The sequence below is a fragment of the Rhipicephalus sanguineus genome, chromosome 2 (assembly GCF_013339695.2).
Source record: "Rhipicephalus sanguineus isolate Rsan-2018 chromosome 2, BIME_Rsan_1.4, whole genome shotgun sequence".
Taxonomy (NCBI): domain Eukaryota; kingdom Metazoa; phylum Arthropoda; class Arachnida; order Ixodida; family Ixodidae; genus Rhipicephalus; species Rhipicephalus sanguineus.
In genome coordinates, this window is record NC_051177.1 from 60561137 (window position 1) to 60584838 (window position 23702).

Sequence of the window (23702 nt, forward strand, 5' to 3'; positions counted from 1 at the left end):
CCACTTTGTTGTTTTGAGCACTCTAAGGACACAGTAAAGACGCAACACCTCGCTTGTATCACAAGTGGTTTTGGTGTACTTGAGGCACGTGATGATGTGTGTGATGTTCAAAAAATGGCCCTTGCTGAAACCGTGCCATTGCAGTGTTCATTTACACAGCTGTAACCTTCGGTTTCGGCTTTCCCGTCACCCTCAGCACGTAGACGGCACTGGCTATACTTCCAACCTGCAGGGGAAATGCCAGATCAGTTGTATGTGCTTCACCCACACTCTCACTCCAATATGGAGCTGTTGAAGACCGATAGAAAACGCTGTTCCCACCTGAATGAGTAGAACAAAAAGGCAGATGAGGCCAACAGCAAGGCTCTTTCCCATCAAGAATCTTCTCATTTCTTGACCGCATCCCTGTAAGAAGCATGAACAGAATAAATACAGAATAATTTGCCTATTTTCTATATTTGCTGCTTCTTAATGAAACACTACAGTTTTGCTTAGCGGCTCAGTGCAACATGTACAGGAGAGCAGCGTAATTGTGACATTTATATTTACTGTTGCTGCCAGGCTTCTGGCTCCGGTGGAATAATTTTCACAAAGGGCTGCTGCCTAGTTCTGTGTTACCTACAGCACTGTGTTATAAACAACCACAGTTTATTGTTTCTTACCTTCTAGGGCACTTTTGAAAGCCTAAGTTAAGCATGAGTTTTCATGAATTATGGGGCATAATTCACGTGAAATTTAGACCCAGTAATATGGCTAAGAGAATAATGTATTGTGCTTCTCAGCGAAAGGATACAGGTTCGATTCCCAGCTACGGTGGGCTTATTTCTATGGCAATGAAAAAACACCCATGTACATACTTTGATTTGGGTGTACGTTAAAGGACCCCTGGCAGTCAAAATTGATCTTGAGCCTCTCACTACAACACGCCTCATCATATCATTGTCCGAGCTCATAAATCCCGAAATCAAAATTTTTAAAATGAAAAGCATTTCTTAGCGAACCATAGGCACTTTGACCATTTCTGTCTATCTATCTAGCCGCCCACGTATTGGTGCTTTTGTGGTCATCTCCTTATGTACGAAAATTGGCATAGGAAGACATGAGTGTATGATGAACACGATTGGCAGGTTATGACATGAGTAACGTGACTTGTCCGCCGCGTACATCATGAAGCTCTTTCCACCAGTCACGTATGGCACATACCCGCATAACACAGCCCATGGTATATGGGTATATCCACAGTATGTCAACCCAGGAACACCGAGAAATGACTGGACATTTTAATGCGAAAGCGTTAAGGTGCTTGTGTAGCAGAAAATCCGGTGCTGGTGTTGACGACGTCGTGGACGAACGAAAAATCCTGATAGAAGCAAAGAATAAAAATCACAGCTCGAGCTGGAATCGAACTCAGATATTCTGCACGGATGTCAAATATTCTACTGCAGAGCCATGCTAGTGCTTCCAACTTCTCAGGAAAATGGCCCTGCACAAGCGTTATGTCAGGGTAGCACCAATTGTGGTTGTAGTGGTGGCAATCTGCTCTTATAACAATGTAATAAACATTGACTGCACACGCTATGGTCAAGCATTGCTCGAATACGCTAATGAAAGCTACTTATCATATGCACATCTAGGGACCGTAGCATGTGTTTTGTTCTGATAAAACTTGCATCTCTGCTCTAACGTGAAAGCCAATGTTATGTAGGACCATGAGCTACCCTTTACACACCAGTGCAGTCGATGTGCCTGGCAAGCCCACGATTTGGGCACAACTACTAAATTTACATAAAGAGATTGATCCACTTCGTCACCCTTGGCTCACAGTGAAAAATCCAGCATTAGGCTGCTGCTCGCTGACTGCTTTGCATGAAATTGATTCGCACAATGCGTTGGATCTGCCAGAATTTTTGTTAAATTTAGAGCAGTATAGTGACTGCACCTTCATTACTATGCTGCACTGTCAAACATCTTTGAACATTACACTACACTCACTTGTTGGTAGACTGCAGCAGCCTCCTTCTCGTGGTCATAATAGAAACAGCTTCCCATGTAATCCATCTCCAGTTTCTCATAGTCCTGGGGTCCGGCTCCTCCACAGCACTGGAGCTTCATTAGGTCAAAAAAAAAAAGATAAGGAAATGTATGTCCGCACAGTGTGTATAAGTATGTCATTCATAATTACTACAGATTTGGTTACCTTGAACTGTATATTGTCCAAGAAGTATTCAATATCCACAAATGCATTCTTGGACTTCGTGATGAGTCTTCTAAAGGCATGTGACAGGTATCTGTCCATCTGCACAGAGGTCATGATTAGCATTGTGCGAAACCTTCGTGCTGATCCTGCACTCCATTTCTTGTTTTCTTTTTTCTGGTGGGAAAGCTTCGCTGCCGCTTTCTTGGAATTTTGATGCCATTCCGTTAAAACGTCTCCTCCCCTCCACTTTGCCGGCAATTTCATCTTGCCGAGAGGGGGGGGGGGAGGCGTCTGTAGTCAAGCTTTAGCTGTCTTTGCTATCTTACGTTGACAAAGATGTTCACTGAGCATGTTACGCTGACTGTGGCATTTTGCTTAACATTCCAATGCAATGGCATGCTGTCAGGAGAGTTGATACTCTCACAACAGTATGACAGCTACCAGTGAGTTATTTTAAACAAGAAGTTGGTGCAGATAATTACAAAGAGCAGTTAGATTGGTGATAACACAACTGAAAGTATGTGTGCTCTAAATTTGTCTGCCTTTTAATTTATTGGTTTAATAAGCTGAACATTAGTCTGCCTGCTAACTGTGGTGCTATTATATTAGAGCACTTTACAAGGATGACTTGTGTTTAGTAGTCCACGAAACAAGGTTTAAGAAAGCAGTCAACCCTTACCGCTTCCTGTTTGGCATGCTTCCACACGAGGCCCATGACAGCCAACTCAAGGACGACGAAGAACACCATGAACACGTTGTACTGCAATGATAGAATAACAGCATGTTGAAACAACAAAGAATTGATGAACAAGCCTACAGATCAGCAGTTACAACTTGTGTTTTGCATAATCGAAAGCAGCATCTACAGTGACCATAGGTCGGCAAAAAAATTGGAGCTCACTCAGACTCGCTCAAGAAATATAGTATTTTGCTCTGAGGGATCACTCGGATTCAGACTCACCAAAAGTTTCCTCAACCAGACTCTCTCCGACTGAGACTCACTAAACTCTTTCTCAACCAGACTCACTCAGACTCAAACTCACCAATATAATAATCAGCCGGACTCACTCAGACTCACGGCTTCACCTGAGTCTGGGTGAGCCTGAGTGAGTCGACTCATGAGTCTGTTGGCCTAAAATTAGCTTTTTCGATCACTGTGTCAATCGTCTTTAACGCCAATATCTCTCATATTCAGTGCTCTACGATACGTGTTTTGATCTTGTACCTTCACATACGTGTTACCATCATATATCATATATCATCATTATCATATATCAATCCAGTAGGGACATTTTTATGAAATGCACGACTCACACGAGATATTTTTATCAAGAACTTTCCATGAAAGAGTTTGCGGGGGAAGGTACTGGCACCCCTCCTCCTAACTCACGCCTCTGATCGATAAATATTGAAGTGGAGCATGAATGCTAGCGTGCTGAGATGTGTGAATAGACTTGAGTATAAACATAAGCCGATATAAGGCTGATTGTAATGCTGAAGATGAGTAGATAGGACCATAGGTCGGCAACAAAAGATGGAGCTCACTCGGACTCACTCAAGAGATATATTTTGCGCGTAGTGCTCACTCGGACTCAGACTTGCCAATATTTTCCTCAACTGGACTCACTCGGACTCAGACTCACTAAAATTTTCTTCAACCGGACTCACTCGGGCTCAAACTCACCAAAATATTACTCACTCAGACTCACGGCTTCGCCTGAGTCTGAGTGAGCCTGATTGAGTCGACTCATGAGTGAGTTTGCCGACCTATGACAGTGACATTGACTGACCAAGCCTTTTCCTCTGAGCATGTGCCTGATGGTGTAGCTATCTGTGAACGAAAGTACTCCATCGAGCCCAAATAGTCATTACCGAACTCCCTTCACCAGGCCCGTCGCCTGAAATTTTTTTCGGGGGGGGGGGGCACTTGCTGAAAACAGGACTATTTGAGAAAAACACCTATTTTCATTATTTTTGGTAAAAAACACCTACTTCACCATAATTTCGGGGGTGGGGGGGCTATGAGCCCCCCACACCCTGGCTACTGGACGCCCTTCACCAAAAGCTCCATTTAACATCCCTGGCGAAATGGAGACCATGCAACATGAACGGCATCTCCCTCGACGAAAAGACGAAGGAGTTAAACGAAGTTCGCGGGTACCCGTGTGACTGGGGTATAAGCCTAGGCGCTAAGAATGCTACAGAAGGCCCCGAGCTGTCCTGAAATCAAGATAAGCTGAAAGAGCTGGGAATGCAAATACTGAAAAAAAAATAAGAAAAAAAAACTTCTGTAATATGCATGTACCTCCAAAACCTGTGGCCCCTCAGAAGCGTGGTCTCGCAAAAGACACGTACAGTCCAACTCACTGTTAGAAGGTACACTAAGCCAATAATGAGAGTAACGTAACTGAACAATTATAGTACGAGGTAATCCTTACATGTCACCTTGTGGCATTTCCAACTTTAGTTCATACGGTGGCGCTAACAGTCAAATGCGCTTTTTCTATTTTTTTCCCCGCGCTGGATGACCAAAATTTCCGCAACTTTTTCAAACGATTAAAAAAAACGTGATTGCCTTTCAGTATTTATTTTCCTTTTTATGCCACCTTTCGAATTTTGAGCCTCGCGCCAACCAAGTATTTCTATGGGGGAGACTCTCTTTTTCTGTTTTGTTATAATTCAGTACTATATCAGTGTTCGTTATAACGAGGTTCAGCTATATCAAATCATTTAGGACGCTATGGGGCATGGCATTATATTTTTTCACAAATTTAAGTCCTTCAGTTAACGCATAAAATTCTTAGTCCGAAACATCACGTCAGTAAATAATAGTCCCGTTACACAAGAATAACTGTAGAGAATAATAATCGACCAACGGTACAGTCGGTGGCGGTGTCAAGGTTGGAAGGTAGGAGGTGTGCGCCTCTCTCAACGCCAGCACAGGCCCGCCGCAGGAAAACTCGCTGGAGCATCTCGAGTGGCGCGTGCCCCGGATACCCCAATACATAGAACTAACATAACCAACTATGCGTCAGTCACATAGCTACTGCGGGCAGGCGGCAACCTGACTGAAATGTGTGACGCTTGTCAGAGGCATGGATGATTCCTTCAAGCACAAGCGGGAAATTCAAAACATCTAAACTATAAGAATGCATGGACAGAGAGATCGAGGAGCTACGGCTTCGTAACTGTTGTGAAGTGCGAGAGGCTGAAAAAAAAAAAAAAAGAAAGAAAGAAAGAAGTTCGTTTTCAGCTTCCGATCGCGCTAATGTGCAAAGTGGGTTTCTGTGGCTAACCGCAATGAGCAGTCGCTTGTTCTCGAAGAAAGCCCCGCAGCAGCCTAGGAAGCCGACGAGGAGTAGGCAGGCGCCTACGAACAGCGTGGTGACACTCGCCGCCCAATAGTTGTCGAACACGGTGAAGTACTCGGCGATTCGCCGCACGTCCGGATCCGAACGCAGCAGGCCGCCCACCACGAGCAGCACGATGCCGAACAGCTGCACATCAAACACGCGCAGTTTAGGCTTAATTAGTAGACGCTTGCCCACCGCACGAGACCGACATCAAATGCTCAAAAACACCTTCATGAGTTCGCTCCTGGATTGCTGCAGACGTTGGCAGCATGCGCGTCCGGGTGGATAAGTTTACAACAGAGTACAACGAATTCACTGTCTGTCGCGCATGTGTTTGTTTTCGCCTGAGTGAAGATAGAAGTCACGTTGTTTCGATCACCGCAGCTGCGGGTTTTCTGGCTGCGTTTCAGCGTTAGTTGCGTGCACATGCGACGACGAACGCCTTGTAGCATCCGTCTGGGCCAACTACACGTTCACAGTGATGGCAGTGGTGATCCACGAGCCTCCGAAACGGTAGCTCAGTAACTTTAGGAAGTATATCCATGCTTTCAGCCCCTGTGTATCTCACCCTTTTGACTTTCCCAATTCCAATGGAAAGATGTGCTTGTGTTCGCTGTTTTCAGCTTCATGGGGCCTCAGGTGCACGGGAGACCGAGACAGGCGTACTAATGAACTGTCCTCCACAATATGGCTGCAACACGCGTTGCCTGCGCCGTGTTCTTCGATTTGCCTTTGTGTTCACGAGTCTCCTGGGCAATTCGCAATAGTTCCAATACCTCGTTTACATGTTATAAACGGGACGCGTCTCATGCCAGTGGTGACACCATGCCTTATATAGACATTTATGCTCTTTTTTTCGCGTGCGAAGTCCATCTTCTATAGAGATTAAACATTATCAAACTTAATTTGAGAGCACCCAAATATCCGTATTGAGTGAAAATGTAGGATGTGTTCTGGGGTAATCAGGGACCTGCACGCAAGAAAAAAAAGTGTATTAAAGAAACAAGAAAGTTCCGGGAATATTTGCGCCAATAAAATGTCGCGAACCACCGTTACACAGCTGGGTCAATGCTGGTAGTATTTACACGAAACAGAGGCCGTATTTTATGGGCATGCAGGGCAAACACCCGTGCATAATTAGGAATCCGGGAGGTATTTTGAAATTATCCTAGTTAATTACCTCTACGATTGTTATGGCCAATTAAACCGCAGAAATTATCATTGAAGCCGTGAAAGAGCATATCATTCCTCCCAGTATTCTTTGCCCGATGAAGCTGCATGTGTACATACCTACTATTCTAATTACCTCGCGCAGTCGTATGATGATGGACTGGACGTTTGCAGAGGGCCGTGGGTGTACCGGCATTTCCGATAGTTCTCGCGTCGCTCTGCACATGCCCGCCTACCTGTCGTTTGTGTTCCCGCTGAAGCTGACAGCGTGTCGACACGTGCATGCAAACGCGTTTTTGCGCTCTGTGTCCGGGTTCCAGACTTGGGAGAGGCGAACTCTGCACGCTCGAGGTAGTTATACTTCCTGTGGTATACAGTTCGTATATGACGGCTCTCAACGCTCTGCCACTCTGTAGTTACTCTGCGGACGACTTAGATAACGGCAGCGGAGTCACGATAAAGGCGGAGCGAAGCTATGGCCATTTTAACCGACATTGCCCGGCCAATCTCAGAATTGCCGGAGTTTGTCTCTGGAATGCTCGCTTACTCATGCGAACCCTTCGTATGCATCAAGACCAGAGGTGTCAGTTACGCGGGGACAAAGCGCTCCTCTGCCCCCCCCCCCCCACCCCGCACCTGGTGGCATATTTTAATTAGTACCCCTAATTAGTGGATTAATTTTGTTCTATACATGAAAACATGTATAACCATGTTCTGTACAGGGCATGATGGAGTTTTAATGGCCCAAGTGTAACGCATTGCCCTGCTTCCGTTGATGTGGTGCGGTAGCTGTCGCCGAATGTCCCACAGACGGCTTATACTGTGAGCGGTTGTCAAGGCCTTCATTGCTAAAAAGTGCACTACACCCATTTGCTGCTGCAGAATACATGATGAACCAATAGGCAAAAAATAATAACAAAAACACGACTAGCCAAATTGTTCCTGACGTTTTTCTGGGACAATTTAGGAAAGATGGCAGGAACACCCGCTGCCTCTAAGATTTATTTTTTTTATTCGACTGTTTGCCTGAAACATTTGCCTCGGCACACGCTTCGCATAAATATGAAACAGTTGACTTGTTGTCCTACCGTAGTTATCTGCCAGTGACGCGGGGTGGTGTCATAACAAGGACCGCGCGCTGTGCATATGTAAAGCTTCGAAAGCCGCGCTATCGGTAGCGCTGCACGAAATGTACGGAGCTCAGATTTCATTATGTGCATATTGTGCTAGCTGTACACACTTCCGACAACGAAAGCTCGTCTTATATACTTCAATATATGGATATCATCTGTTGTTACACTTGCCACGTCAGTACCGCATCACGTACCTATACGTAAGAAGTTTAGTATATGCGTAATTCAGCGTGGCGTCCTTACATGAAAAACTCATTAGTTCGTACACGCTTCCGCGACAATGCAGCGTCAGCAAACTATATGAAAAGTTCAGTATGCGCGCAAGTTGTTACATATTTCCGATGCATGCAGCGTCACATTCGTATGAAAAGTGCCATATTTGTTCATCATCTGTTCATATCGTTAGTTCTTACGCAAAATGCATCGTCAACGCTCAGAACAAAAAAGGTCGCATATATATAAGCGCGGTATACACTTGATTTTAAGAACGTGCTCATCGTTAATGTCATTTTGCCTATAAAGGAACCTGCCTTGCTTGATTGGAGTTTCTTTAAGGGACCACGCACTCGCAAAGCATGCATGGTTATGTTTTTAACGTGGCTTGTGACGTTCACTATCTTCAAATCAGCTAGCATGCCCTCTGCGGATGCATGTCTTGAAGGCACAACCTCTTTTCGCAACGGCATCAATTGAGAACCACGCCATTAAACTTTACGCGTATAGCCGCGTGGCCGTTATTCTGTTTCGATGGTGTTGATAGCCACAGTACCGATGTAGACACAAAGTCTACATACTCACCCAGATGAAGATGCTGCTGAAGAAGAGACAGTAACGAGCCGCAAGTAGGCGCGCCATCTTGCACGTGGTCGTATGTTCTCCTAACGTTCTCGTGATGACATCCTCATGGTCACGCACGTCTTAAGCATCACCTTCGGTACAAACATCGCGACGTGCATAAAAAAATATGGCGGGTCCCGACCGCGCCTCTCTAACTGTCGCTTCTGGCTGAAAGCGTGTACCTGACGGCAGGGTCTTATCGCCCGGAACGAAAGCACTTTTTTTTATGCATTTCTTTCTCTTGTTTCTTTCTTATCACGTCGATTCTTTTTTTTTTTAACCTCCCTACAGCCTACCCTCCAACCTGTTATCTATCTGTCCGTGTACCTGTGCGCGTATTACACGGCAGCGGTCGCGATGGAGACGACGTCTCCGTGCGCGTCAGCAGTCGCGTCGACGAGCTCTTTGAGCCGGACACGCCTCGAAGCAGGGACCGTAGAAGGTGTTGCAGCAGCAAGGGCTGCTGAGCTGTGCTACAGCGCTCACCTACAGACGGCCTCCTCCAACGCCGCCGCCGTGAACGCGTGCTGCCGAAGCAATCCATAAATCTCTTTTGTTTCCCCGCCTTCCTCGTCTGCAGTGTCGCCTACACAAAAGCTTCCGCCACACGCCGTGCCAAGTACGGTGTGCGTGTTTGTCCCCGACCGAGGGTCGTCCGTCAAAGGTTTCAAGAGACGAGGTGCGGCGTCAGTATGTGTATGCATCGCGTTTCGCGGATGTTGCTGTTGGCCGGGCGGGGGGGGGGGGGGATTTTTTTTCCATAGCATACAGAGCTCAAAATTACACTCGATCACATCTGCCTGGTCGACCCTCACTTCAGATCAAGGAGGTGCCCCCCCCCCCCAAAAAAAAAAAAAAAAACTTTCTTGGCTACGCCCCTGGTCACAGAAGCGGCAGGGAGGCAAAAGAGGGGTGCTCACCCCCCGAGGCCGCTTACCTCAGCAACTCTTAGAGACACTAAACTGAAACAGTAAATTCGTTTAGATTGATAGATTATACTATGTAAACTTTAGTGTCGTTAATTTCACCGCCATAGTTCTATTGATAGATGAGAAAATCAATCTCAATTATTTCACTTTTAAGTTTCCCGCCGAAATCTCCGATGGTGACGTCACGGGTTTCGATGGTTTTATTTTTTTCGCATTTTGGCCATATTGGCGCAGCAAAACTTCCTGAAACCTAGTGCATGAAGTCTATGGCTCCCCCAGAAGACAACACACTTCGTTTTTTATCGATTGGAAACTACGTGGACCCTATTAGACTCCGCCAAAAATGTTACGTCACGGTGACTGTTGTGGCAACTTAAAGGTGGCGTCGCCACTCGCATTTTCTTCTCGCAGCGAGCGCGTTGCTTTTGGTATTGTGAAAGAGTGATTTTACTAATACGCAAAAAATCTTTTTTTTTTAAATGCGAAGCATTTCTTAGCGAACTTCTGCGACTTTGAGCGTACTATCTATCTATCTATCTATCTATCTATCTATCTATCTATCTATCTATCTATCTATCTATCTATCTATCTATCTATCTATCTATCTATCTATCTATCTATCTATCTATCTATCTATCTAGCCACCTACGACTTTGTGCTCTCCTGGCCGTTTCGTTAATCGGATGTATACCAAAATTGGTGTGTCATAACATGGCCTTATTACGAACATTAATGACAGGTCATATCATGAAAATCATGACACGCATGTCATGAACAGCATGATTTACATTCCACGACCTTAGGCTCTTGCGGCCGTTCCGTTAATTTCATATACACCAAAATTGGTACGGCGTGACAAGAATTCATGACAAACATAATGACTGGTCCTAACGTGCAAATCATGACGCGCATGTCATGTGCAGCATGATTTACATGACATGGTCTCTGGGCGCTCGCGGCCGTTTAAATGAAGGGATATATACAAAAACTGGTATGACGAGACATTTCTGTATGACGAACATAACTGACACGTGGTAACATGAAAATCATGACATGCATGTCATGTATGACATGATTTACATGACACGCTCATGGCGCACTCGCAGTCGTTTCGCTAGATTGATATACACCAAAATTGGTATTGTGCTATGTGACTGTATGAAGAACATGAATAACAGGTCGTAGCATGAAAACCATGCATGACATCCATGACATGTATGTCATGATTTACATGCCACGCTCATGGTGCATTTGCGGCCGTTTCGCTTGCATGATATACACCAAAATTGGTATTGCGCGACACGACCGTATGAAGAACGTAAGTGAGAGGTGGTAATATGAAAATCATGACATGAAAGTCATGTACAGCCTGATTTACATGCCACGCTCATGGTGCGCTAGCGGCCGTTTCAGTAGATTGATGTACACCAAAATTGGTATTGCGCGAAGTGACTGTATGAAGAACATGAATAACAGTTGGTAAGATGAAAACCATGACGTGCATGTCATGTATGTCATGATTTACATGCCACGCTCATGATGCATTCGCGGCCGCTTCGCTAGCTTGATGTACACCAAAATTGGTATTGCGCGCAGCGACTGTATGACGAACGTAAATGAGACATGGTAACATGAAAATCACGACATGCATGACATGCATGTAGGACATGATTTACATGTCATGGCGCATTCGTGGCCGTTTCGCTTGCATGATATACACCAAAATTGGTATTGCGCGACGCGACTGCATAACGAACGTAAATGAGAGGTGGTAACATGGAAACATGACATGCAGGTCATGTACGACATGATTTGCAAGCCACACTCATGATACATTCGCGGCCGTTTTCCTAGCTTGATATCAACCAAAATTGGTATTGCGCGACGCGACTGTATGACGAACATGAATAACAGGTGGTAACATGAAAACGTGACATGATGTTACGTATGTCATGATTTACATGCCGCGCTCATGGTGCATTCGCGGCCGTTTCGCTAGCTTGATATATACCAAAATCGGTATTGCGCGAAGCGACTGTATGACGAACGGAAATGAAAGGTGTTAACATGAAAATCATGACATGCGTGTCGTGTATGGCATGATTTACATGCTATACTCGTGGTGCACTCGCGGCCATTTTGCTCGTTTGATATACACCAAAATTGATATTGCGCAATGTTACTGTATGACGAACATAAATGAGAGGTCTTAACATGCGAATCATGTTATGCATGTCATGTACGGTATGATTTACATGCCACTGTCATGGTGTGCTTCTGGCCATTTTGTTAACTGGATATATACCAAAATTGGTATGGCACGACACGAGTGCGTGATGAACATAAGCGACAGGTCATGCATTGTATCTACCAGAATATGCGTTTCATTGGCATGGTGTATACTAGATTGTGCATGCATGCGTGCATGGCAAACATGCGATATATGGTGGACTAGATGCCATGGCATGAATGATTTCATTTGGCTCAAAGACAAACAAGGCGATGTATGCAGCTCTTTGCTGGCTGCTTCGCATTACATCGATTCCCACAGTGCGTGGGATCTGCCGAATTTTTTCTCTCTTTAGTGTCCCTTTAATAGCGGCTGTTTCGTTCAAGACAAGTAGTGCAACGCTGAAATGCACCTTTTACAAACATACTTGCAAATTTCAATCACCTCACTCACTCCCAACAGACACTTTGTCCAGCACACATTTTTTTTTTCAAGGCTACCGACCCATTGTAGAAGAGAAAATTCCGCAACTCGACCGCTTTCCACTGTTCCAAGAATCACAACTAGGGTGGATAACCAGTGGCCAAGAGAAGTGAAGATGGTCTTAACACGGCAGGAAATTGGGTGTAGTGTGGTCAAATTAGGAAAACCGCAGGCACCTTAGATTTCATTCTTTTATTACGTTCACGTTTGTAATGTTGAGGTCTGATCGTACATGAATACTACTGGTACTACTAGCTTGGTACTGCACACATCTGACATGAAGTGCACAAAATCCAAGAGGAGGCAGCAGATTTCACTTCCATGTTTTTGCAGTTTTATTGCGGCAAACATTGTATATAAAATATACTGCAACATTTGCACTCTTGTATAATTCGGAAGAACCAGCTACTTGCATGGCAATGGGCGATTCCAGCTGCAAATGACCTTTCTCACAAAGTTAAAAAAAAGAACAACAACAATGACAACACAGAGAAACATGTAATGCTTATCATATAAATCTCAATAAACAACAGCGCAGGAGGGCTTCTGGCCCAACTGTCAAGATTTCTCGCACAGCAATGGCAGAGCAATTGCTGCATGCGTTACATGTAGGGCTCCATGTTTTCAGTTTAATCCAAAAAGATGAAAAATGCCTACTGGTTAATTTTTTGGTGATATGGTTTGAATCGAAAAAACACCGATGCTTCTGCCGTGATTTTTTTTTTTTTTAAAACCCGATGTACCAACTATAGAAAGAGCATTCACTATGCTAACAGTGATTAACAGAAATACAGATGCTTCTATTGAAATGCATGAACTTTGTTAGGTGTTTCTATATAAGCTAAAAAAAAAAAAAACCAAGCTTTAACGTGCACTGATGAACTTTGTTAGGTATTTCTATATAAGCTAAAAAAAAAAAAACCAAGCTTTAACGTGCACTGTGCAAATATGCCAGTGTGGACTGTTCATATTTGCTTGAATAAAGCTGCTTTTAGCACTCTGATGCATTTCTGTGTAGTTGGAATACCTGTATATAATGCACAACCAATTGAAATATGAGAAACAAGCTCAGAGTTTCTGATAAATTGAAAGTAGGATATGTTCAATGCCAATAAACATTCAATTTCTGGAAAAAATAAAAACAAATGCCAGAAAATATCCACCAACATTTTTGAGAAACACTGAAAATTCGAAACCCTAATAGCTAGTCATAAATGAGAAACACGATTGAGATACTCACACTTAGAAGCATTCTACAACTAATGGAAAAACAGTTCAGATCTCACTGAACTCAAGACATCAACACAAAGGAATCTAGTCTGATAAAATGCACAAATCATACAACAGTAAACACTAATATGAATTAACAGAGTTCCTGTTTGGTCGCCAAACAATGATCTTTGAATAAATGAACATTGGGTTAAATAGCTCTCTGTTAGGAAGCATGATCCTGACTAGGTGCCTTTGTTAAACAGGTGTGGAGTGCGAGATAAGATGCTTTGGGATGCCTAGCACGCTTATATACAGTGCTACATTTGCTTGGAAGTCAAACTTAGACCAAGTGCACACATTGTACAAAGAAGGCACAACAAGCAAGCAACACTATTGGATGTGTTATATGTGCAGCATAAAAAAATATGTCGATTTCCTTCTAAGCAGCACGGTAGTACTTATTTACGCATATATGAAGAGGTAAACAAAAAGTCTGCTTTTCTGTACAACTACCCATTTTCATGACTAGGGACTGAATTACTCGTAAACGCAGATTTCATGACATTGTCTGCTTCAGCTGCGAAACTGTAGTACTAGAAGTACCAAGAAATCACGCCAAAGAATGCTCACCCAAGAAATGAATGCGCAACCGCACTCTGCGCTGGGTCGTATGTAAAGAAGCTGCACTGGAAATTCAGGAGGAGGAGGAGGAAAACATTGGCTGAACAAAATCTCTCCTTAGTATAATATACTATTAGTCTTAATACAGTTACCTACTTGGCTGTACGTTTTGTTAGGTAAGAATGGTGGCTTGATGTGAGCATTACCCTTTTTTCTGTTGTATAGGTTTCAATGCGAAAGGCACTACATTTAAGCTCCTCATTGAAGAACGTACTAGATTTTCGTTGTCTGGTCGCTGTGACCAGCAGTGGAGTGGCACAATATTGGACGGTAAACCGTATCTGTAAATATTGCCAAGTTACTTTGGCCGCAGTACTCGTTAGCAATGTTATGGTACAGCATGTAAGGCACCTAAAAGCATGCATACACAAGCAAAAATTATGCGCTTATTAATGTAAGGAAATGCACGTTTGCATATTCTCATTTTGTACTTCTGAAGTAGTCCTGTTATTTGGTGATGAGTGTTTTTTAAACAAGAGGCACTTTGCAAGAAGACTAAACGTTCGACGAGAGAGCCCATAAAGGCAGCCGTGCTTTTGGCTACAGGCAAAACTTTTGCACCTTCAGTGGGCGGTGTTGTCGTTGCAAAGGGGGAAAAAAAAAATCGCGCTCCACAACGAATGGGTCTGGAAACAGGCTGACGGCACACTGAATTCTGCAGCTGTCTACAGCTTGCAGTATAGAAAAACTGCCAGCGATATGGCAACCACCTGCAAACAGAGCAAACAAAGAAACAGAGTAAAATTAATGTGAGGCAGAAAGACACGGTCATGCTGGAAAACTTGCCACTATTAAAAACATTAATCAGATTTCCTTTCCAGGGATCTTTCTATGCTGCTGCTAGTCTTACACATTTTGATACATGTCGTACATAGGTAATGCAAAGACGCTAGGCTCTCATGCTGCCAATGGCCACTGCCAATCCACAAGTCGTATAACTATGAACATCTAATAGGAGAAAAAAAAAAAAAAAAGCCACAGGAATACCAAAAGTGCTTCACCTAAGGGTTAACAATGCATAGCGTGTTGTTATTCAGAGCGTTTTATTTTATTGTTAACGGGACCCTGCAACACTTTTCCAAGTAGCCATGGAATGGCTCCACTAAAGGAACTTATTGCCTGTGCTGCAGAAATTTCTAGAATCCGTCCAGTACGAGCGGAATTACAAATATTTGTCGCACGCTGTAATTGCGTTCTCTCTTCTCTTGCCCCGATGGAAGCACTGGAAGCTAAGCAGGGGGGGGGGGGGATTGCACCGGGGAAGAAGGTACGTCACGCGCGCCTCCTGACCTTGAGCACATTTTCTTTTTTTTCCCCTCGAACGCGTGGCGTATTTCAGCGCGATCGCGCGTGCGCGTGCGATCAAGTGGCGGCCTTTTGCGGCAGCCGCATTAACTACCGAGTGTGCCATGTTCAATCAGCCAATGGCGTGGAAACTGCCTGTGACGCCATAAGCATTATTTTTTGTCGAGAGAAGAGGAAGCGCTTTTTAGTTGACTTTGCGAATTTATTGTGAATCCCAGGCCGCGTGCTGCGCTATAATGTTTGGCCCGTATGTTCTCTGATGCCTCGACTACTGATCGGCAGCGTTTTCTGATCATGCTGAAAAAATGTTGCAGGGCCCCTTTAAGAGAAATGGCATGTAGCACAATTCTACTTGAGCGTGACTGCACTCAAATGTGCATAGTAGTATAATTATTAATAGGTTTACTTTAATACTGTAGATTTTATGGCACACAATGACTTTGAAAGTATTGTCCACTTGGAACAAATTCTGAGGACGACATCAGTTTTGAGACATACATTTCAAAAGTTTGCGTCGAACTGCATGGGTCTTCCTTTGATACTAAATTGTCTAAAAAGTTGTATTGTGAAACCAGTGCATTTTATCACAAGTATAACATGCCTTAACCCAAAGCTGGCACTAAGGGACACTAAAGAGAAAAACGATTTTCCTCGTATCAGTAAATTACTCTTTCACGAGAAGGCGCTTGGCAAGCGAGAAAATGTGCGAAATGAAAATGCGGATGGTTACACCACCTTCAAGTTCCCGCACCGATCACCATCACATCATAGATTTGGTGGCGTCAACTAGGGCCTACATAGTTCCTAATTGGTAAAAATGAAGTACATTGATCTCTGAGGGGGCCAGAGGTTTAACATATCAAGTTTCAGAAAATTTCGTTGAGCCAATGTCGGCAAAATACGAAAAATTATACTTTGAAATACGTGATGAGACACGCGCAGATTTTGGTGCAAAATTTAAAATTGAAACTTTGACTTTAATTTTCTCCTCTATTAATATACCTACGATGGTGAAATTAATGTTATTAGACTTTTGAAAGTACAATTTATCAATTTAAACTGATTCACTGTTTCACTTTAGTGTCCCTGTAAAATTCGTTACAAGTCGGTGTGCCTTGTGAAGTAACTGGCTTCATTTTGTACATTACAGTGTGCACACTAGAGTAATACATTAAAGCCGGTCAGTGAATTCTGAAAACTATTCAGCTATCTATTTTTATTCATGGCGCAAAAACCAATATCTTCCTCTCCAAGTAATCCAGCTAATTGGGAAAGTTTGTGCTGTGTGCCACAAGGAACTTTTTAAAATTAACTAGAAAATAAAACACTCTGCATGTGATTACAGTCACAGCTTCGGCATAGCCAGATGCGTTCATGAGATCATGACACTTATAAGTATTTTTTAACCTTTTACCGTTAGAAGACTTACAAGGATTCTTTAATCTTACTGTTTTAATATTTTCTATGTGCTGTGCTGTTTGTACAGCACACTCTGACTGTTCAGGCAGCGTATCACTCTAATACTCACATCAGGTAATACACGGTTTCTCTGTTCCATTACAGTTACAGTCATTAATGCCATTACAGACATTAGTCAGGCGCCTGCATGCTGGCCATTATGTTTATATTATCTAGCGAGCGTAAATTCTAAAACATAAATAACTTAAATTTTGGAGCGTAGAAATGTGTGGAGTTGGCCAAGACCTCTGGTTGGAGAAAAATAACCAGGAATGAATCTTCGTGCACACTAGCCAACTACTATTATCATGTTACGTGTGAGCAATGCGTGAAGTTTTTAGAACTTTGAAAATGTGTCAGTACTCTTCTTAAGTTATCCGCACTGCATTTTTCCACAGTTTACAGACACTTTTTTTTTAATTCTCACCTGGGCAACCACGATGCCTAGCACCAGGAGACCAATTTTGAGGCTCTGCTCACCCAGAAATGTGGCAATGGCTTCTCCGCAGCCCTGAAAAATGTACATAATTCATATTACTCTGCCTACCAGCTGGCGTCTATGCATGTGCTAGTTAAAACCTCGATAAAGACGGCAGAACAAAACATACCGAAGGGATCGAAAAGAGACCAAAATATATAATGCAAATCTGAGGGCCAGCAAGTGCTGTTACTGCATTCCCACATGTATAAGTAGCACCTTTCTGTAAGACAGGCCCTGTACGCATCACGAGTTCTGAAGAAAAAATTTGTACAGAAGTTACACTTGTGTACAAGACGCACCTATTTTAACCCAGCTGGCATGATGAAGTGTGAATGTGCTTGCTTGTGCACTCATCACTCAATGCGGTACTTGCACATTTTCAGTGCAATATTTCCACGTACAAAATGTTTATGAGCTGCTATTCTTGCGGAATAATATTTAACCAACGCTCTTCTTTAGTGCACGTTTGTTGCACCAGTGCTTGTTGCACTATAATAGTACAAGACGCACGTATGAAAATTTAGAAGAAAAAATGTTCCTTGTCTTATACACTGAAAAATATGGTAAGCTGAAATATGGCCAGTGTCTCGACACTGAAGATCTCAAGTCTGTTCGGTTGTATGAGAGACACAGTGTTAGTGCTCAAGTGCTTGAATTTGGAATTAAGGGTTACCAATCAGTCGTTATCTCTGTGGGGCATAATATCAGACTTCTTTTTCCAATGAAAGGCAATCAACACTGATGCATATGAAATTGAATAGGGATTGGATATGAATTTTAACGAGCCATTCCTCTGAGTGCATAGCTCTAAAAGTGCAAACATATCAAGAATGGTTGCACAAAACAAGTGAAACATATGGGCATTAATGTGTGGTAATGAGCTTTAGAAGCTTATGACAAGTAGTACGTGTACAATCTTAAGTGCTCTGCATTCATTGTCATTTCAGTTATTACTGCTTCTTTTGGTGCCTTTCTTTTCAACTCCTCCTCAGTGTTCAACTGCTAGATGAACAGTTTCTATTATTTGCTTATCCTTTCCCATGTAAATTGTTGAATTGGCCACAAACGATGCCACAGTCCATTGGTTAAAGCGAGATCAGATACATATGTCACAAGTATGAGCAGCAAGTTTTGTAGGAAGTCAACACAAAATTGTTCTCAGGGTATGATTCCAGGCATGTCCCATACAATCCAATGCATCACCATCATGTTAGTTGTTGTTACTGCTGCTCATCTGCTGCAAATTTAGGAATAACTTTATGAAGCCAATAAACAGTGAAGCCAAAGAAAGCTTCACTGTTGGCTTCATGTGATTATAAATGACCAAGCCTCTCTGTTTGCCTGTTTCGTTCGACTTACTGCTATTTGATCACAATTAAGGCTTCTCTTCCAGTAATTTTCTACAATTACTTTAACACTCTTCAATGTTCTCTTCTACACCTAGATTAAACGAATGCACTAATTAAATCACAGCTGTACTGCTTCTGTGGGTGCTTCTTACCACTTTGTGCAGTACTGGTGGCAATGGCTTTGACTCTTTGTAGCAGCTCGATGGTATTTCGAAGCCATTTTTTGGGTAGTCGTCTGGTCCCTTCGCACCGCAGCAAGAAAGCTAGGTAACAAGAAAATGGGCAATGCATAATAAACATGAAAGCAGAGACTACAGTTATCGCCTTGTAATGTGCTTCTCAGCATTTGGAAAAACCAGAGTTCAACATATCTGATACAAGTAAAACATAAAAAAAAAAAACTGGTAGTAAACCATGCTAGGGTGAATCCGAGTTCTTGGTTTATGTTGCAAACACTTTTAAATAGGCCACGACTTAACCATTCCATTGCTGTCTAAATGTTTATTTAGATCACAAATACATATCACAGCCAGTCACTTGCATAAACTGCTGCAAGCCACACATAATGTATCTTTTGTTGTATCCAAGATTCATCGTTACCATATATTTGCTGTATGCTAATATCAGCAAGGAATTTATTAAGATTTACATCATTATATCTGATAATTCATTACATCAATGTGCTTTATGTCAGGGTCATACTGCAGTGTGTTGTTGGTGTCTTCTCTTGCATGTAGGAAGGACTCTTCATCTTCAATGCCAGACTCGTTGTATGTGCATCCAGAAGAGAATTATGTTCAAAGAAGGAGCCATGTCTTGATTGCTCAGCATGCAAGCATCTCGTCATCCAATTCCATTTTGGACAAAATTCTCAGCTGTATGACCTATAACAAGGCTAAGCCTATCTAAAGGCTCTGATACCACATACTGTAATAACTCGGGTGGCTTATACAATTGCACCATTAGGAAAGCTGAATGCTAAAATGGTTTTTTCAGGTTATGTTTTCGAGAAACTTGTTTTTAAAAGCAGCATGTTATGTATGAAAGTGAAGATGCAAGAACAAACTTACGCCTTGCTGCAAGTCGTGCAAGAAGTTTGGCAGTCCACTCTTCTTCGCTTCAATGAACGTGTACAATGTCGAAGTAAGAGTGTGTTCCAGCTGCAAAAGAAAAGAAATACATGTAACAGCTAGTGCTAGACCAATCACTCAAATTTATGCACTTTTGCTCCGTGGACTAATGACACTAACGCTTGCATTAAGTGACATGCTTGCAGCTAAGTGACAGCCGTGCTTCGATCAAGTGACAGGTCTGCATGCTCGATGGCTGACAGCAAGTAGACAAAGAGAGTACATTATTGTGTGGACTCACCTCGGAACTGTTTGCATATTTCCAGACAAGTCCCATCGCCACGGTTTCCACAATCACGAAGCCGGCCATGATGATAATAAACTGCAATGTTGACAATGATAGACATGAAGACAGTTGTCGTGCGAGGCAGCTGTCAGGCGTAATGCACGAAACTAAAGGTTGAGAGTCTATGTGAACGTTTAACCTTTCGGTAAGCATTGTTTGTGTGCCGAATGCCATCTGTAAAGTGGCAGGGAGGACTAAGATTAAAGCATCGACACACGCTGCCATGTTTATGAACATACGTAAAAGGCCGATGAATGTCACTTAAATAAATGTGTTGTTTGCCAGATCCCGATAGAAAGAGTGGAATGTGTTCGAGCAGAAGAGCAAATGTAACCATGAAAAAAAAAGTTGGAGATGTTACGGACCAAACAGGAAAAGATAAAGAGCATTTTCACATTTCAGGGCACTGATGCAAACACAACACTGTAATGCAACACAGTGGCACACTTTCTGCAATATTGTTGAGCAGTTTTACTGTTTTTTTTCTTTTTATTTAAAGTGAAAACATACCACCATTGACAGCAAGGAGCAAGGCTTTTGCAGTTGGCATTTTTGTGTGCAGCTGCAAATGACACCTGCTTTTAAGAGATCTGAAATGCTAGTATGTGAAACACCTGAGCTGGTACCGTTAGATGCATTTCCTTGTTCATGTGAAGCTTGCTGATTTGTAGGCTACACAATTGAAATTAAGTAGGAAAAAAAAGTATGGAGCTTGTTCTCCATGTAGCATAATCCCTATTCTAAGTCAATCATTTTCAGGGATACGACTTTCAGTGCAGAATTGTAGGACACGTAGACGGACAGGTAGGCCGTCACTCTGTTGAGACACTATGCTGGGAAAGTCATGTTGCACAATATTGAACTGATTAAAATCAAAATTGAAGTGACTGAATGAGAAGGTGGACCAAGTTCAGTTATAAACACTGCAGAGAAAAAAAGAAATATCCGTAAAAAAAAGCATGCAAGTAATACGCTGCGAGCCTGGGGAACAAGCACTACATGTTTAAAAAACGGGCAAAGAAAAAAAATGTTCAAAGAAAAAAAATGTTCGAAGAAAAGAATTTGTTGTGTATGTCTCAAACTTATTAATATTGCAGGTGTCTTATTGTAATCTCTGACAAAAAAAACAAGAATTGCTTTAATGCATCATTTTCTGACTCTGTTGCATGTTAAAATATGCATTGTGAAATACATTTCAGTTTCTTGCTAAACATTATGCACGGCAGATTGTTGACTGTACATAATTAGTTATTGTGCATTTAGGTGATAGAACACTGAAAGAATAAGCACTAAAATTTACGAGCACAAAAAGGAGAACAGACAAAGGACTGGCACTCCAGCGCGTATTCTTTTAGTGTTCATGGATAACCAACTAGCCCAGCAGTCTGTTCTGCTAAGGTGATAGAACAAACGGTTAAAGCAAGTAGATAGAAAATGAATTGCAAACAGGATGACAACTGGGCGAGAACACGAAGTACTTTGGAGCAAATGACTATGCTTTGCTTGAATCAATAACTTTAAAACGTATGCAAGAATAGAAAAAAATATATTACAATATATTACAACACAAAAGCACAGCCAATGCAGCAAGGCATGTGTGCTGAGAATAAATGTTTTCTCGATTGCATGAAATATCTTTTTACTTGTATGGTTCACTTATTATAAAACTTGTTATGCTGTGTTTAGGAAATGCAGCTCATTAGCGCTCTGTTCCATATGGGCATATTACTTACTCTATTTGGTAAAATAGAAAGATTGATAACAAGTGCTCTCTTGAGTGCAGATATCAACCAGGGATGCTGCGATAATGCTGATTTCCTTCCCAACTTATTAATGTAATTTGAGATTGAGAACTGCAGTACAGAATTGGCATAGCAAGCTTTCCGGTGCACTCTTACATTTCAGTTCATGCCTCTTAATATATGAATAAATTCATTCCTTTCGTCGCGCCTGTGGTCCATACACCTTTGCTTACGAAAGCACTTACATTAGTGTGGAAATCTGTATTACAACATTTTTAACCTGCTTGGATACCGATAACGTGTATCCCTGAGTGGAAGACTGCGTATTTGCCTTGGCACAAGTGCTGACAGCGTATGATTTCATGATGATTTATTAATCTTTATTTTAAGATATTGTTGCAGACACACATGCCGATGCGGGTCCTAGTTCAAGTCTTCGAGCTGTTAAAGCCCATTTGGAAGTTGTTTCAGCCAACTCGCTCCTTGCACTACACAAGGATGCCGCAGATAACGCCAAGGGAGGTGTAAGTGTGCCACTATTTATCATAAGTCTAGAAAGAGGAACACACCATCAGCAGGAGCCAGCCGACACCAAAGCAGGCCCCACAACAGCCGCAGACGCCAAACAGTAGCACCATGACGCCTGCCACAAGGGCAAATGTGGCAGCAGTCGGGTAGTTTGAGAACTTTCCCAAGTGGTCGTTGACATCGTGGAGGTTTGGATTGTTGAGCACAATGGCGCCCACGACAATTGCCGCCACTCCCAGCAGCTGCAGACAGAAGAATGCACATTAGCACAACTGTTCTACGTACAAGAACTTATAACCACCTGTGCTGCATGCCACGCAAGCTATGCGCTTACATCTGTTATCTGTGAGGCGTACGATCGACCTAATACTGCTAATACGCTGTTCTGCGACAAAAACCGAAACTTTGCATCGACGGTACACTATCAAGAGTGCAGCTGTAGCTACGCCAATATTGTGTACTGATCGAAAAGACCATCGTCCCTTGACAGATGCGCATTTGGTTTGTTTTTCTTTTCGTGACTGCGCTGAATATATACGTGCGCTATGATCTAATCCGCGTTGCGTTGCCCGGGTGTTGCAAGTGGCGCGCCGTTGGGAAAATACCTGCGACCTTGCTGCACTAGCGCCCCGGCAACAAAACAGCATTGCGCTTCCGTTCCCTCGGGCAGTCGTTATGCAATAGGGAGTGTCTAGCGTTACGTCTAGACGTAACGGTACGAGCCGTTGCAGTTACGTCTGGACGTAAGAATAACGAGTCTTAAAAGTTACGTCCAGCGTGGCAATACAAATGCAGCCCGTTAGACCTACCGAACCGATTGGCCTCAGTGGCGCAGCGGCTAGCGTGTCGTGCTCGGAACTGCGAGGACGTCGGTTCGAACCTCGCTGCAGCCTTTTTTTTTTTTTTTTTTTTTTTTTTTTTTTTTTTTTTTTTTTGTCTCAGGTGTTGCTGAAGTCTGTTGCCAGAGAAGCGCGACGCGGCTCTTGGGTTACGTACGCCTCCGCCTGCCCCGAAGGGGCAGGCTGCGCGGGCTAAACAGCGCGTGGCCGCGACAGCGGCCAGTAGCGCGTGACCGTGATCCTGCCAACCGGCCATTGAGCGTTAGCGAAATGGCCGCACTCGCGAAGCGAGGGCGAAGCCACGATTAGGTTGCCGCGCCCGAAGGGCGCAGAGGGCCTTCACTGAGCAACAGGAAAAT

The 23702-nt window shown here is 43.1% G+C and overlaps 2 protein-coding genes across 2 annotated transcripts in view; both read right to left on the reverse strand.

Annotated features, from left to right (window-relative positions):
- Positions 1 to 49: 49 nt before the first annotated feature.
- On the reverse strand, positions 50 to 9072 carry LOC119383084 (23 kDa integral membrane protein). The gene is made up of 7 exons (XM_037651078.2): positions 8652 to 9072; positions 5494 to 5694; positions 2877 to 2957; positions 2198 to 2296; positions 1993 to 2106; positions 322 to 405; positions 50 to 226 (listed from the first exon to the last, which is right to left on the reverse strand). Exons 1-7 carry the CDS (start codon positions 8706 to 8708, stop codon positions 152 to 154), a joined length of 711 nt encoding a protein of 236 aa, XP_037507006.1. The 5' UTR covers positions 8709 to 9072; the 3' UTR covers positions 50 to 151.
- Positions 9073 to 12654: 3582 nt separating this feature from the next.
- The window catches only part of LOC119383086 (23 kDa integral membrane protein), an 11796-nt gene continuing 748 nt past the window's right edge, over positions 12655 to 23702 (reverse strand). The window contains exons 2-7 of the mRNA XM_037651079.2: positions 22546 to 22746; positions 20190 to 20270; positions 19889 to 19978; positions 18971 to 19081; positions 17416 to 17499; positions 12655 to 14935 (exon numbers count right to left, since the gene is read on the reverse strand). Of these exons, the coding sequence (XP_037507007.1) occupies positions 14891 to 14935; positions 17416 to 17499; positions 18971 to 19081; positions 19889 to 19978; positions 20190 to 20270; positions 22546 to 22746 (612 nt within the window). The 3' untranslated portion in view covers positions 12655 to 14890. The remainder of the gene's footprint in view (positions 14936 to 17415; positions 17500 to 18970; positions 19082 to 19888; positions 19979 to 20189; positions 20271 to 22545; positions 22747 to 23702) is intronic.